Here is a 17,444-nt window from a genome sequence, read left to right as displayed (position 1 = left end):
ATGAACTATTACACAACCCCTATTCCCATTTGAAAATTCATCGATACGCCGAGGTGGATGACGTCACTAGCATGATATACAGTGTGTTTGGTAAAGAATGGGCCATAGCTTAACCTTAGATTCCTGAGGTTAAATTAGGTCGATTTAAGCGAACTTACCTTAGCACAAAAGTTGATAACAACCGAAATACAGGGTGTCAAAGTTAAACTTTTATTTTATTTATTCTTGAATATTTCCTGACAGCCATGGAATAACAATACGAAATTTGGTAATTGGTGCTGGTACTGTACACCCTACTAAATTATGTTAAACAAACGTTTCTGGCAACTACCAGAGGCGTACGACGGGGGAACGTGAATGGTTGACACTTCCCAAATTCTACGCCACTGGCGAAATTTCTATTTTAGTGCAATTTTTTGATTCTCCAATACTTTCTATGTAAATAACATACTCTTCATTCCTAACGATCAAGCCATTAGTTTTCGAGATATTTGAAGCTAAAAACGAAGGAGCATAATACATTAATCAAAATAAGTGTGCCTTTTCATTTTTAACTTCTAATATGTATCTCGAAAACTAATGACTTATCGTTGTGAATGAAGAGAATATTATTTGCATAGAAAGTATTGGAGAATCTAAAAATTATGCTAAAGTAGCAGTTTCATCAGTGGCGTAGAATTTGGGAAGGGTCAACCATTCACTTTCCCCTGTCGTCATCCTCTGGTAGTAGCCAGAAGCGATTATTTACCATAAGATAGTAGGGTGTACAGTGCCTACACTTTCTGCCAAGTATGACACGGATATGTAAATTATTTTAAAGTATTCTTTTTTTATTTAATTTTTTCTTTATTTAAATCTTTATGAACTATGTGTACCCGGTACTATAAAACTATTTGACATATCCTTATGATACTTGGCAGAAAGTGTAGGTACTGCACATCCTACTAAATTATGTTAAATAATCGTTTCTGGTTAATACCAGAGGCACACGACAGGGGAAAGTGAATGGTTTGACCCTTTCCAAATTCTACGCCACTGTTGAAACTGCTATTTTAGCATACTTTTTAGATTCTCCAATACTTTCTATGCAAATATTATACTCTTCATTCGTAACGATAAAGTCATTAGTTTTCGAGATATGTATAATCCTAGGGCTCAGTGGAGGCTGTTGTTCAGATAAGGGAAACACCAATAGCGACAAAAGAATTTATAAAACCGACACTAGGGTAATTACCCCGGGAGAACTTTGAATACTGACTTGTTACAGGTACACGTTTAGTTGAAGACTCTTTCTCTAGTTGAGACATCTTAGTTTTATAGAAGCTTAAATTGGGTCATCCTTGACACGATGCCCGCGTGATTTGTATATCTAATTAAGGTAAATAATTCTACTTTCGTCAGCACTTTCGTATCATTTCCAAATTATATTGTTGATAATTGACCAATTTGTATCTAAACTAATAATCCACATGTGTGAATATAACAACAAATAAATTCGTGCGATCTACTGGGTGATATAATTATACTGTTCAATATCGAATATAAATTCTGAATATTTGTTATTGGACAAGATATTTTAAGTTAAAAATGAAAAGGCACACTTACTTTGATTAATGTATTATGCTCATTCGTTTTTAGCTTCAAATATTTCGAAAACTAATGGCTTTATCGTTACGAATGAAGAGTATGTTATTTACATAGAAAGTACTGGAGAATCAAAAAATTGCACTAAAATAGCAATTCCGCCAGTGGCGTAGAATTTGGGAAGGGTCAACCATTCACGTTCCCCCGTCGTACGCCTCTGCTAGTTGCCAGAAACGTTTGTTTAACATAATTTAGTAGGGTGTACAGTACGAGCACTACTTACCAAATTTCGTGTTGTTGTCCCATGCCTGTCAGGAAATATTCAAAAATAAATAAAATAAAAGTTTAACTTTGACACCCTGTATTTCGGTTATTATCAACTTTTGTACTAAGGTAAGTTAGCTTAAATCGACCTATTTTAACCTCGGGAAGCTAAGGTTAAGCTATGGCCCGTTCTTTGCTAAACACCCTGTATATGTAAAAAATCATAATTTACAAACAAAAATCGATCTGGTTCGGGAATGCACTCCATCTCCCATTCTCGAAAAAATGAATTTATTCCATAATTTTGCCCCTCACTAGTATAAGTATTCCACACCCCGTCAATTTATTTAGGTAAAAATGTAACGAGTTTTGATTCCTAATACTTACAACGGGCTCCACACTCTCGGCGAAGTTACTTCGCCAAAGTTGACCGAAGTCCGAAGTGCCTCTCTACACACTCGTTCTACTTCGCGAGGAACACTTTCAAGCGGTGCGATACCGACAAAGATCCCTTTGACTCGGACGCGCCAGACCGACAGATTTCGGAAGTAGAACGAAGTTAGACAAAGTTACAGAAGGTGGCCGTCTACACTCTCGTACTTGTTGAACCTCGATCGACTTCGACGAGAGTGAAGTGCGGTCATAAAAGTTAGTTTTACTCACATTTTGAGTACTAGAATTCAAAATTCGTAGGATTTTTATCGAGATAAATTGCGGGTTTGGGAAGCTATTTCCAGCATAAGAAGTCTTTAGTTCTTCTCTTCTTTAGATTTCTCGTTATTTCTAATAGATGTCGCTAATGCAGTTGACTTTAAGGCAATAAGATGTAAATTGGAGCTGGAAGGTGATAATAAAACAAGTGATGGAGTTTAAATACCTAGGCATCACACTATCTAGCTACGGGAGGCTCGAAACAGAAGTGGAAGATCAAGTGAGTAGAGCAAACAGAGCCGCAGGTTGCCTGAATGACACAATATGGAGAAATAAAAATATCGGAAAAGAAATGAAACGCAGAATTTACAAAACAGCCATCAGACCAATAATGACATACGCGGCAGAAACACGACCCGACACAGAGAGGACAAAAAGATTGCTCGAAACCGCGGAGATGAAAACCCTTCGAAAAATCGATGGTAAGACTCTATGGGACAGAGCTAGAAGTACATATATACGACGGAGATGCAAGGTGAATAACATTAATAACTGGGTAAGAAACAGAAGAGTAGAACGGAATAGCCACATAAGCCGAATGACAACAAATAGAGTAGTAAGACCACGAAAACGATGGAACGACAACTTACTAGAGGCACATTGAAAAAACAGACAGTCATGTCTATAGAAAAAGAAGAAGCAGAGAAGACATTTTTCATCAAGATGGTTCTGAAACTATTTCTTTGTGACATACTGTTATCTACTATATCGAATAGGAATTAACCACACTTTCAGCTGAATATTCGTTTCTTTTGACGTTTCGATTTCCATTTCGGTCAAAATAAATATATTTTCAATTCAAATTAAGGTTAATTCCAATTAAATATAGTAAATGTTTCATTAACAAGCAATTCATCTTCCTTCTGACTTCTGCTGTACTTAAATTTGTTTAATTAATCCCTAGACCACAAAAATAAAGGTTGATTATCTTTCGTTTCTTTACTACACTTTTGTAGACAAAGCAACATACTCATCTCTTCTAACACTCTTGCCAAATTATCATTCTTATTGCAAGTAAATAAACTCATGCAATAATTTAAAGTTAAGTCGTTATGTCTTTATCTACTAAGTATTATTGGAGGAACGTGCGAACTGTCTATTTTGCTTTAAATACTATTGCAAAAGTTGTTAGCGGACGCGATTATGCAAACAAAATAATTATCTAATGCACTGGAATTGATAGTTCCATGTTTATTGATGTTAGGAACGTTTTTATTGCCAACATGATTAGCAGGAACTACCAGTTTGTTAATCAGATACATAAATACTTCTATTTCGTTTGTTATATTATTTGTCATTTTGTTAACTTAACATTTGCAGTCTAGTTTTAATGTTCTATATCAAGGTCATCCAGATTATCAGGTTTTTTTGTACACAATGGTTTTGAAATATCGTTTTAGAAAATAGTCTATTAATGATAAATTGGGAGCACTTACTGATCACTCATTTGGAACCCTGTTTCCTATATAGAGCTGCACAACTGTATTCAAATTGTCTAAGAGATTTTTATCAATATTCTTGATTATTTTCTTAGTCTGGATTTGCCCTTAGTGGTTCTCCATTTCTATTGATGATTCCTTATCAGCCATTTGTGAACTACGTATTTTGTAGTATCTTTAGTGATGTCACATAATGGTTCTGGGCCTACAAAGGTTTCTCTCGAGCCTTTTTTTGCCAACAAATCTGCTCGTTCATTCCAATGCACTCCTTCATGGCCCGGCACCCATATTAAAGACACTTTATTATCGTTTGCTTGGTTGTTGAGGAGATCTTTGCAGCTGCTCAACAGTTTTGATTTGGTGAGTTGATTCTTTACTGCCAGCAATAGCCGCTTGGCTATCTGTATAAACGTTGATTCTATTTGCTTTGGGGTCTCCATCAATAGTTTAGTGGCCTGCATCGATGCGGGCACCAAAGCAAAACTTGAGTCTGGAACACTAGACTGTAAGATTTATTATAATTACATGTTTGGCTAAAGACTCCTGATCCAGTATCATGGGCAGTTGTAGATAAATCAGTGAACTGTATTAGCCCCCAATAATATTTGGGGCTTTTTGTTCTCTAAATAGTATAATTGTGTTAATCTTCTCAGTGAAGATTAGTTCTGGTGTCATCATTTATCTGGATTCAGATAAAGATAGATTCCTCAAGTATAGTCACAGTAGTATTTGTGTGGCTATTAAATACATTATTCAGATTTCAAGTATTGTTTGTTTTAAATCTCAGGATGGTCATAAAGGCTACCGCCGAAGTATATAATTCCAGCGGAGTGAGATCTGTGATAGCCTCTAAAGATACCGTTCCTGTACTATTGAAGGCTCCTGTTATATTTAGAAGTCCTTGTCTTTGTAGGGTGGTGAGAGAGGTCGTACAAGATTACAAAGCCTTTTACTATAGTACTGAACCATAAGGACCTGTCAGTCATATCACAGACGTGTATGTGTATAATCAACAGATTACCTATGGTTTCAACTCCCAGGTTTTACCTACAACTCGTCTGCGATTCCAGAAGAGTGGCTTAGCCATGTTGGTTGTATTGTTTATATGAGTGCTCCAGTTGAGTTTGGAATTCAGAGTTACCCAAAGATATTTGACCTTATTGTTTCTTTCTAGTACCTACCTCTCCAAATAATTTCAGCTCACTCGGTCCAGTAAGCTTCCTCTTTAATTTAGTTTCTTAGAGTGGTTCTCTTTCAGACATCAAATCTCAATGTAATGAAGGGTATATCGCATCTGATCCGCAACAGTACTGGGAAATTTTTCCCTGGTAAATATTACAATGTCTGCCAAACCCTGGATCCAGAGTCAGAATCCATGAATCATGCCATCAACGACTATATTCCATAATGTTGGTGACAATACATCCCTTAGTTGCGCCCCAGGTTGATAGCACCTTCATACATGTGTGTGGTTATTATTCTGCTTTGAAGCATCTGAAAAATCTAATTGCATATTGTGTTGTTGATTTTTTTCATCACCAGTGCACTGTGTATTGACTCGATGCACCTTCTATGTCTAAAAATGTAACAAGGGTGACTTTTTTCAGGTGTAAACTCCTTTCGAGTTCTGACACCACATTGTGTTGGCTTCTTTTGATTTCTCTGCTTGATACGCCCATTGGTGCTGGTGCAGTTGTTGTTTTTATTGATGTTTTCATTCCATATTTTTTCATGATTTTCAACATGGTTCTACAAGTTTTGGAAATGTATCCCAGAACATGGGCTAGCTCTAAATATTGCAACCAGTGGATCCATAATTATTTCCAGCCTTCTTGGAGTATCCCTGGAAATATGTCATCCGGTCTGGCAGTTTTGTATGGTTCAAAAGTAGCTGGTGATGTCTGTTACACCACAGTAAACCAGGCAGTGTTAGCCCCAATAAATGTATATGGATTTTTCTCCCTATTTATTATGTATTGACAGTATACATCCTTGTCTGACATGTTACTACCTGTATTATATTGATGATTAACGCATAGTTTTGTTGTTTGGCACAAACAACCAAACAGGCCAGTATAAGTTCCCTAATACTTTTAGGTCTTTCGAATCGGTTACTATTTTTGTACCCATTCTAAGAGCTTGTGGTGTTTTAAGTTGTTAAAGTATCATCATTAAAAACTGATCGACATCTATATTGTCGGCAAAAACATTCAAATTTGATTTCTTAACAGATCTAAACAGTTTTGCTCCAAATTGCCCTAAGACTGCTAGTTTTCCCATATCAACAATTGGGGTTCAAGGTTCCCTTTAACATAAGATTGGTTATATCTATTTTCGTTAAGGTTTTAGAAAATTTACACGTTAAAATCATACTTTAGTGCAATTTTCCGAATGGATTCCCAAGAATGTTTTACAAATATTTGAATAACATTCAAGGATTTTTTATAATTATTAATTGCTGTGGCAACAGCTGATGTAAATATACACGTTATAGTCCAGGAAAATAAAGTTTTTCTCAGGACACTGAATTATCCAGGTAGCTGATAACTTTTTTAGTTATTGTAAACCTATAGGAAGAAAACCTATCTGCTTCCTGCTTAGAGTTCGGAGCCGTTTTTTAATTATTAACAATTTAGTGCAAAAAGTCGTGCAGAAAGTCTTCTACTTTCCCTTGGCATCCACATAATTGCCCTATCTTCATTATTTTCTGTCTTATGTTATTGCAAAAAATAGGTCTCTGGGATAAACAAATATAATAACTTTTAAACTAATTAATGGATCGGTCTCAAATTTTTAGTGTTAAGTACTCTAATACACAACTTTGGGTGAAACACCAAAGTTCTACGTTATTTTTAATTAACATTATTAACAAATAACAATTTTTACTTATTTTGCAATTTCCGAAGCAACAAATTGACTTTTTAACTTTCAAAAAGCGGAACTTTGAAGCTTTTTCAATGGTCTAAAAAATAAAATTTTGCAATTTTTTGTCAACTTTATGTCAACTTTTTGCAATTTTATGTCATCTATTTAGCTTTTTACTGGGGTGCAAAGAATCGAAAAAATCATGTTTTTTGCACTAAATATTGTACTAATAATGCTCCGAACTCTAGACAGGAAATCGGTAGGTTTTCTTCCTTTAGGTCTATAATAACTAAAAAAGTTATCAGCTAACTGGATAATTTAGTTTTCCCGAACATGGTCTATTTTTTGTTTATTTCCCTGGAGTATTCGCAATTTTTGATGAATCTAATATGAAAGGAAAAAGACAGTTTATGCTTCCTTTCCATTAAGAGGGATGCACAATCCCTAGACAACTGTTTCTGTCCTACCAGACTTCAGTAGAGCTAGCTTGCACACCTCTGAAGCAAAACGAAGCCAAACCATCTATTTATGTGGAATTTCAAAGATCGTTTAAAATCCACTTTAGGACGCCATCAGCGACATCTCTTAAATAAAACGAAAAGTCTCAGATACAAAATCCACCATTATAACAAAAATTAAAATGGCAAATAATTATTTAAATCTGAAAACTTTTCGTGTTGGAGACTCTTTCTGGTATATCCTTAATCTGTGACTTTTACAATTTGTAAGACAGCAGACGACGAATATAGAAAACGAAAAGGACTCTACGATATGCAGTCACATTCCGTTTTCATTCGTCTAGGAAAAGGTCAGAAAGAAACTTTCTAGTACTCAAATTTGAGTAAAAATAGAAAAGAAAAAGACAGTATGATCTTTATGATTTTCTAATATGATTTTTTACTTGCAGGGTGGTCGAGATGTAGACGACTTCGTTAAATATGTAGCCAAACACGCTACCAACGAACTTAAGGGTTACGATAGGAGTGGATCTCCTAAGGAAGGCAAGACTGAGTTGTAATGTGTTGTAATAAATTTAAAATATGTGATTTTTAAAAATAATTTTTGAGATGTTCTCATACTTTTTAAACGAATTCCATGTAGTGATTAATTTTCTAATAAAGTGGTTTTCTCTATTTTTTTTTATGTTAATACACAAAATAATCACTGTTAATACTCCATACAAATATGTATACACTGACCAAAAAATATATGTCATGTATTGTGCACCAGCTTTTTGTGTTGGTATGGCACGTGTGGTTTGTAAATAGTTTTATACATTTTTTTTTAGACTGAGCTTCGGACGATTAGTTAATCTACGGTATGCGGCAAAATAAACAGTACTAGAATGTAGTGATGTTGATTATAGTTACTTTCGAGTATTCGTTACAAATCGTTACTTTTGTATAAAGTAATCATTTACAGTATTCGTTACTTTGATTACTACGATTACTTTTGTATTTGAGTACCGGTAATCATATCGAGAATCGTATTTCTCAGTAGATAGGTCTGTATAGGTATTCCAATATAACAACGATCTTCACCAATCTCTTTAAGAGATAAAAATGATTTGATTACTATGATTACTTTTGTATTTGAGTACCGGTAATCATATCGAGAATCGTATTTCTCAGTAGGTAGGTATTTTGTATAGGTATTCCGATATAATAACGACCTTCACGAAGTACGAAGTAATCAGAATAATCAAAGTAACCAGAATAATCAAAGTAGATCCAATAGTCGTTACTCGCTCTGATACGATTGGTACGAAGTAACGAAGTAATAATCAAAGTAACGATTTGCCTCTCTGTATAGTATTCGTTACTTTCGGTATTCGTAAGTAACGAGTACTTTGTAACGAATAGTTACTTTTTCAACATCACTACTGGAATGCATGCGTCAAATTTGTATGTGTCATGCGCCGGAACGTACCGAGTGTTTTCCGAACGTCGTTATAACATTATGTCAATGTCGTGTTAATGTTAAATGCTTCATGATGGTTTTCAGTGCGACAAAAAAAAATTATAGTGGAGTACTATTTACGGTTATACGGAAAAGGTCGCGAAAACGATCCAAGCTTAAAATCAGCTGCCAACGCATTTAGGCTTAATAAGCACGCAAACATTGATATTGAAAGTGGAGTTACGCAAGGTGATGCCTTATCAACAACACTTTTTAATCTAACTTTGGAAGCTGTTGTTAGAAAATTAGATATGAACGGCTGTATTAATACAAGATCTATGCGCATATGCATGTGATGTCATAAAAAGAGCCGCAACAAGAGGATATTAAACAAAAAAGCTATAGAGCTGAAACGGGAAGCTGCTACGTTTGGTCTATATATAAATTAAAATAAAACAAAATATATGGAATGAAAAGTCGAATCAACATGAGAATTTGAAGGTAGACAACCATACCTACGAATATGCCTTCACTTTTCCCTATCTAGTCTCAATAATAAATGACAACAATGTACAGGATTTATGTTAGCATCAAAAGAAATAAGAGTAATCCATATCGATTTAATTTTTAAAGGTCTTACACAAACATTATCTACAAGTATTGTCTATAGTAAATAATTGCATGACATTGATTTCGTTTCAAGAACACCCAAGTCAGCGATTTTGATATTATGAGTATTTCACGGTCACAACGGTGTCGTCAATCATAACAAGAAAATTACGAGTTTATTTATAGATACGGAGAAAGTAAAGCAGATTATTCATCATTCATTATTTAGACATCAATGTAGTTAGAATATAGACTTTGTCCACCAACTCGTTACTAGCATATTTAGTGATTAAATAAACATAGTATGAGTAGTGTATTCCTGATATCCAACCCCTAGCAGAGGGACGTTCATCCTTTATAATAAGCCTATTTTATTATAACAACAACAACAGTCAAGAAATACAAGCACGGATTTTTAGCGGCAATAAGTGCTTTGTACGCTTATGCATACAAAGACTTAATGAAAAGTAAGTTACTGAATCGTGAGTCTAAGCTTAGCATCTACAAAATAGTAATTGGACCGGTGGTCACATATGGATGTGAAACGTGGACCCCCTCAACCACTGATGAAAATCAACTGAGAATATTTGAGTGCAAAATACTAAGGAAGATATTTGGCGGGCCAACCTATTGCAGCGATGGTTCGTGGAAAATTAAAATGAACTACGTTGTATGAACTAATGCAGAGCGCAGATATTGTTAGATTTGTAAAGTCACAAAGACTAAACTGGCTTGGTCACTTAGAAAGGACGTCAGATAATCGAGCTGTAAAAGTAATCCAGAGATAGAAGCCCCAAGGAAATAGAATAAGAGGAAGGGTCCCGTAAAAGATGGATAGACGACGTAGAGGAAGGTCTTAAAACCATGAACATCAAGCAGTGGCGAAGGAAAGTATTCGACAAGGCAGAATGGAAGAACATTGTTAAGCAGGCCAAGACAAAGGGTTGTAGGGCGATTCGAAGAAGAAGCACGCAAGCAATAATTAACAAAACGGTTTCTTGGATTCGAACGTCTTGACGTAATAGTCAAACACTCCTTTCACAGTGACCGTGTTACCATTTGGTGTGCTGTATCCGTACATGGGATATTGGGCCCGTATTTCACTGAATCAAACGATGGAACGCCGTTAACGATTAATCAGGAGTGCTACAGAGAACAGATTATCATTCCATTTCTACGTGATCTTCATCGATTTTGTCGTGCCAGGAACCAACCACTTAATCAACAATGGTTTCAGCAGGATGGGGAAACCTGTCAAACGACCAGGGAGTCTCTTCGAATGCTGCGCAATCATTTTGGGATCGTCTTATTTCTCGCGCCAGTGTATTCGTCATTATTTTTGTTTCATCTTAAGACCTACTTTTTCCGAAGCTTGAAATAGTTACTTCATCATGGTCTGTAATTCTTCGAAACTTGTAGCGAATATTACAATGTCGTCAGCATATCCCAAATGACTCAGTTTTCTTCCATTATCATGTATTCCTTTATCTCCCCAGTTAATGTCCCCAGTCCCAGTGTGAATAGCTTTGGTGGGATAACGAATTCCCCTAACGCTCTTCCTGCCAAATTCCTGTGTTGGTTGGTATAGCTTTGGTTTTTTCATCTATTTGTATATTCATTGTAGCTTTCTTGTACATATTATGTGTGAGCATTCTGTATCGGAAATCTATTCTGCAGTTGTTCATAGCTCTCGCTATTGCCCAAATTTTATAAAGTCGAATGCCTTTTCATAATCAATTAACGAAGCCAGTGGCTGAGTTCAAGTGATATTCATTGGCTTTCGCTATTAGCGGACTGGTACACCAAAGCAATATCGTACAGAATTACATATAACATACATTGCGGAAAGATATGCACTGAGTTTCACATCTGGTTTTTGGTGGACGATCCTTATCCCCGCTGAGTCGGTGAACGAAGTTCTAGGAATCCTAGGTAGTTTTAAGTGCGTTCAAGGGACACATTAACAGTGATATGAGATGCTGAGTGTTTCATGTTGCATTTGGATATTGCTTTGGTGTACGAGTTCGCTTAGCGTTCTTCTGACTGTGAAGATGATCCGCTGTACTGTAACTCTTTCGGAATCCTGCCTGTTCTACCGGTTGATAGCTATCAAGCTTCGACGTTAACCTATTATTACTCATATACTGTTTGTACATTTGAGACAGCAGGGAGATTGGTCTATGTTGGCCTATGGTTATTTATACTTTTTTTTAAAATTCAGTATTTTAGTTAAAAGAAAATATAGGAATTACACAAAGATTTAAATAAAACAAGTGATATTTTTTGTTAAACATTGTTCAAACCAAAGCATAAGCTGCATAATTTGATATACCACACCGATTTTTATGTCTCCGTAGTCGCATGTATCCATTTTCTCCCCAATGTTTGCCCCACCAATTCTTCAAAATCCACGCGTCTTTGGTGTAGCCTACTACCAGCATAGCATGGTTGACGTGATCTGAAGAACACGAGGAATCGTCATATATTCCATGGCTAAAAATGTTTTATTATATATTCAGTGACATTAGAAGTGTTACACCTAGAAGGAATAATTTCTTGAACTTAATTTTTGGGCAACATGGTAGATTTACATCAATAGTGAGGATGGTGCAAAGTGGACAGTTTCTTTCCCATCATATCTCACACATTCTCGAAAGGATTTAAATCAGGTGAACGGGGTGGCCACGACAAAACATTAACGCCAGCTTGTCTTGCTAAAAAAGGACGTGCCGACGGCCGTCTAGATAAGGCAGTAAAGTGGTTTGGAAGATGCCATTAACATAACGCGCGGCTGTCATACGTCCTCGAATAAACACAAGTGGTGATCGGCTATCACAAGCAATAGTCCCCCAGACTATTACTCCAACTGTCCTGAGTACATGCATCTCAAAAGCAAACTCGATATCTTGTCGCTCTCCACGGCGGCGTCTTACCAACCTACGACCATTATGCATTCCTAAACAAAATCGACAAAGGATTACATATCACATATCCATTCTATCTGTGTCGCTGTTTGGAATTCAGGAAAATGGCCATCTGATTAGTGTACCTCAATTTATATCCCTCTACACAAAAAAGGAACTACTACCAGATATGAAAACTACCGCACACTGTCAAGCCTTGGTTTCCTCGAAAGCGGCACCGACAAACTGCGATGAATGACGTCAGATTACGGTGAAAAATTCAAAGTTCTTCACTGCGGCAATGAAATGTGTAAACTCGGTAAGCGGTGGATTCCAACGCATGCTTGGAAACCACTGCTATTATTTTGCGTGGTACAGTTTTTATGACGTAATTCATCGAAGTGTTACTGTCGCAGTTTGTCGGTGCCGCTTTCGAGGAAACCCAGGCTTCACTAATAACACATGCTAGTAAAATCTTGTTACACATCATCAAAAACAGATTAAAAACCTATCTACATTACCAAATACCTCAGGAACAAGGGGGGTTTGTAAAGGATAAAGGTACAAGGGAACAAATCCTGAACCTGAGAAAACTCATTGAAAAGTCTAGAGAATTTCAAGTACCTATGATTATATGCTTCGTTGACTACCAAAAGGCATTTGATTGTGTAAGGTGGATAGATCTGTGGTCAATTTTAATAGAAATGGGCGCACCAATGCACCTGGTGACACTTATTAAAAATCTGTACCAGTCCAATATAGCGACGGTACGACTAGATCATAAGTTCTCAAATCAATTCAAGACCGAGAGAGGTGTTAGACAAAGATGCTTGTTGTGACCTGACTTATTTAACATTTATTATGGTGAACATGTCATGAGGATGGTTTTAGAAGGATGGGCCGGTGGAGTAACAGTAGCTGGTAGGAAAATCTCCAATTTAAGATTTGCTGATGACACTACACTTATAGCAGCAAATGAGCAAGAAATGTTTGATCTCCTGCGAAGAGTTGAGTACGAAAGCAATAAAGTTGGTCTAAAAATCAATAAAGCTAAGACAAAAATAATGGTGGTCGATAGATTCGACACTATTCAACTGACTAACATGTTACAAGAATACCAGATAGTAAAGACCTTTGTCTCTCTCGGGTCTAGTATAACTAACGATGGTAACAAGCAGAAGTTCGGAGACGTATTGGTATGGCAAAAAATGCGATGAGTCGCCTAACTAAAGTTTGGAAAGACAGATCTATCTCTCAAAATATCAAGATGAGACTGGTGAATGCCCTTGTATTCTCAATATTTCTATACGGAGCAGAGACTTGGACTCTTCGCGCATGCGAGCGCCAAAAAATTGATGCCTTTGAGATGTGGTGCTGGAGAAGAATGCTGCGCATACCTTGGACAGCTCATAATACAAACGTTTCCATTCTAAACGAACTCAAGATTAAAAAAAGGCTGTCCACAATATGTCTGCAACGAATACTGCAATTCTTTGCTCACGTGGTTCGCAGAGGTAACGACAGTTTGGAAAGATTAATTGTTTCTGGAAACGTTCCGAGGAGAAGATCAAGAGGACGATCACCAACTAGATGGCCCGACCAAATAAAGAATTCAGCTGGAAACTCATTCTGCGAAGCTCTTAGAGCAGCTGAAGATAGAGACCAATGGAGAAACATTGTTAGGAATATTGGAAGAAATCACGATCCTCAGTAATGGGGAAATGACAAGAAAGAGAGAGAGAAACAAAATCGGGATTCATCGCTGAATGCTACATTATGCCATTCTGCCACCCAATGCTGCCGTTCTCTGCAAACTTTGATGGCAGTGGTCTGCAGTCAAGCACTAGTCGTGGGCGGAATGAAACCAGTCCAAAGACTCGAATGCGTCGATATAGTGTACGCATAGTAACAGGTCTACCTTCTACTCCAAACCATTGGTCAGCAATTTGACACGTAGTAGCAAAACGATCTCGCAGAGTCAAGACCGCGTCTCACCATCAAATAATTTGAGCAAACTCCGGAAGTACGTCAAAGTGACGTCACAATTGCAGTTTTTTTGAAATTCTAAAAATCTGTGCTCTCACTATCAGTCTAGTTTGATCAAATTCTTTGTATTGAATTGTCTAACTTGTTTGTACTTTATTTAAAATTAAAATTTTTCATTATTACCCACAATGAACACTCAGGATATGACGTCACTAACTGTCACTTTGTGTCACTAACTGTCAAGTTTGATCAAATTATTTGATGGTGGGACGCGGCCTTCAGTAATCTAAAGCCCCATCTTGATGCTCTGTGGTACGCCTCGGTTGTAAAGATAAAATCCAGTTGACTCTCACCGTTCTCAATGGGAAGACACATAATTTTTACTTAACAACCCACGTGCTTAGTCATATAATGCCTTAGGGTAGATCCTTAGAGATTTTATCCATCCTTTGGACTTAATATTTAACATTCCAATGTGAGACATTTAGTCGATATTTAAACGGTTGTAACCAATGTATTTTTGGTGGCTTAGCATGTAAAGCCTGTAAGAACACTGATGATGCTCTTTTTAGAGAGCGAAACCGTTCTGTTGGATTTGTAGCCCTTTTTAGGGTTTTAAATAAATATACCTTTTATAAAGAAAGTTTTTCATCAATTTTTTTAAAGATAAAACTTTATTTTTACAAAAAGTGTAAAAGATCAAACATTGATATTGTTATCATAGCATGCTTTAAATGTAGTCATTCTCTTACCAAAAAATTCAGTTCAAGAAATTATTCCTTCTGGGTGTACCACTTCTAATGTCACTGAGTATATAAATTAAAAATGAATTAACAATTGAAAATGGTAGGAGTATACAGAATGGTTTAACATAACTCCATGTCTTATACCTAGTATTAAAAAAACGTAGATCGAAAGAAGCGACAGTTTTTTTCAACAATTTCTCAATAAGTGTGTTTTATTTTAAAATCCAGAACCAAATACCCAACAATTCCATTAACATCGACATTTTGTCGCATTACTTTCAAAATCTTTAAACTTTAAAATGTAATTTCAACAAATACTATTTTGTGATGCAACACTGTAAGCAACTACTATTAAGTTCACTGATGATTAAACCGTTTGGACTATTAGTCTAGTCGCAACATAGGGGGTCCCGTGGAAAATTCTAGCTCGCCGTGATTTGATGGTGGTATTATAGGTTTTTTGGGCCGCTGAAACCAATGAAAGTTGTCTGGAAGCCCAAATATGATGCGTTTAATTGTTATTAACAAATTATGGTAAAATTAGGTATTTTTCAGGTATTATTATATTCAGGTATAAGCCCTGTAAAGAAATTGATAGTGTTATGGTCTTCTCTGTTGTATTTTTGGTCACTGCATCAAATGCGACTAGTCGGTGTTAATAGTGTTTCACCCCTTTTCGGGGGTGAAAAAAAAACCTTTAAAATAAGTCCGATAAACTGATGAATTGTAAGCAACTTTTGTTTTATTCGCACCGTGCGTCTCCCCTCTATTTACAGTCACGTGACACACTGTCAAATTTTGTAAGGACGTTTTAACATGGATTCTTATGGGATGATTCTTATGGGATTATTTTGTTAAACTTGAATATTTTATTTTGTAGTGATAATAACCGAATACAATTATTGTTAGAATTCATTAGTTATTAATTTATAGTGTAATTTACAGTGCAACAAAAATATTTTCATTTTCGTTAATAAAGATTTATTGACATAAACTGCGATAGTGAGGTTATGTATAAATACATATTAAAACCATAGATATATAATACTCTAGATTGCGCCCTGCGATCTTAAAATGGGTGACGGTTGCGACAGAGATAAATGAGCCTATTTGGTCGGTAGTCTCTTTTTAATTTAAGGGGAATATCGACGACGTGACTATCCCACTTTATCGAGTAATATGTGTTGACAGTTGGACCGGGTGGTGACGAGAAATGGTCTTTGGTCTTCGGACATGGATAATCGTGGTTCGAATCCCATTCCAACTTTACCTTTTTTATTTTTATTTAATCAATATTGCGTTTATTAGATATTTTTACATCTGAAAAATGGACCTAAGTAAATCTAGCAGATAATAAATGTACCTATGTATAGTAAGTTAATATTGGAATACATAATTTGTGAACTGCATAGTAAAATAAAAGTCATTCGTTATTAATATAAATTCGTCCTTATTCGAATGATGTGAATAATATTTGTTTTGCTTCTACTTTTTTAAAAAATTGGAACAATAGTTTCATAAATAAAAATGTCTAATTACTTATAATTGAATCGGTCATTTCAAAAACAGCAAAGTCCACAATTTTGAGAAACTAACTTTTTGAGAGGAATAGACTCCTTTAAGATAAACGTTGTGTGCAAAAACGACACCAGTCCAGTAAAAACATTAGGAACAAAACTACAATATAACTCTGAATTTTGATGTCATCCATTTCATCCATCTTTCGACTATAGTTAAGTTTTCTTTGCTCTTCTGTAAAATTAGGAATATGTGACTCGTGTTGTTTTTGAAATGCCCGATTCAATTAATAAATCGATGGTACATTATGTTGATATTAATTATTGGTAATTTTTTACGAATATTTTTAATTGCTTTATACTATTCTACCATTAATTTATTAAAAAAAATAACATTGGCTTTTATATTTTTAAAAATCTATAGGTACCTACACAGTTTTTCTTATTTGTTATATATTTCTTTGCATAGATTTATTTTAGAGATGTAATAATATCTAATAAACGCAATATTGATTAAATAAAAAATAAAAAAAGTAAGATTGGTATGGGATTCGAACCAGGATTATCCACGTCCGAAGACAAACGACCAGTTCTCGTCGCCATGCGCTCGAACTGTCAAACCATCTAAAATACTCGACGACAGAGTAGGATAGTGACGTCGTCGATACTCCCCTTGAATTAGAAAGAGACTACCGACCAAATAGGCTCATTTATCTCTGTCGCAACCGTCACCCATTTTAAGATCGTAAGGCGCAATCTAGAGTATTATAAATCTATGATTAAAACTGATAATCAATAATGCAAAGTGAAGAATTTATATCAGATTAAGTTCGTTTTTATTTTCTGTTTATATTAATACATAATATCACTAGCGTGACACGGCATTTTTTGAAATATCCCATTTAAACATACACAAAGCGT

General features: G+C 35.7%; 2 protein-coding genes across 2 annotated transcripts in view; one reads left to right on the top strand and one right to left on the bottom strand.

Moving 5' to 3' along the window:
* LOC126893167 (protein disulfide-isomerase A3) overlaps positions 1 to 7,996 on the top strand; it is a 48,743-nt gene extending 40,747 nt beyond the window's left edge. Inside the window, exon 9 of the mRNA XM_050663119.1 lies at positions 7,771 to 7,996. Within this exon, the coding sequence (XP_050519076.1) occupies positions 7,771 to 7,881 (111 nt within the window). The 3' untranslated portion in view covers positions 7,882 to 7,996. The remainder of the gene's footprint in view (positions 1 to 7,770) is intronic.
* A 3,672-nt stretch (positions 7,997 to 11,668) lies between these two features.
* Positions 11,669 to 17,444, bottom strand: part of LOC126893007 (procathepsin L) — an 83,062-nt gene continuing 77,286 nt past the window's right edge. Inside the window, exon 6 of the mRNA XM_050662944.1 lies at positions 11,669 to 11,864. Within this exon, the coding sequence (XP_050518901.1) occupies positions 11,669 to 11,864 (196 nt within the window). The remainder of the gene's footprint in view (positions 11,865 to 17,444) is intronic.

This window comes from Diabrotica virgifera, chromosome 10 (genome assembly GCF_917563875.1).
Source record: "Diabrotica virgifera virgifera chromosome 10, PGI_DIABVI_V3a".
NCBI classification, from domain to species: domain Eukaryota; kingdom Metazoa; phylum Arthropoda; class Insecta; order Coleoptera; family Chrysomelidae; genus Diabrotica; species Diabrotica virgifera.
The sequence above is the reverse complement of the archived record's forward strand: the minus strand, read 5'-3'. Positions and strand labels throughout refer to the sequence as shown.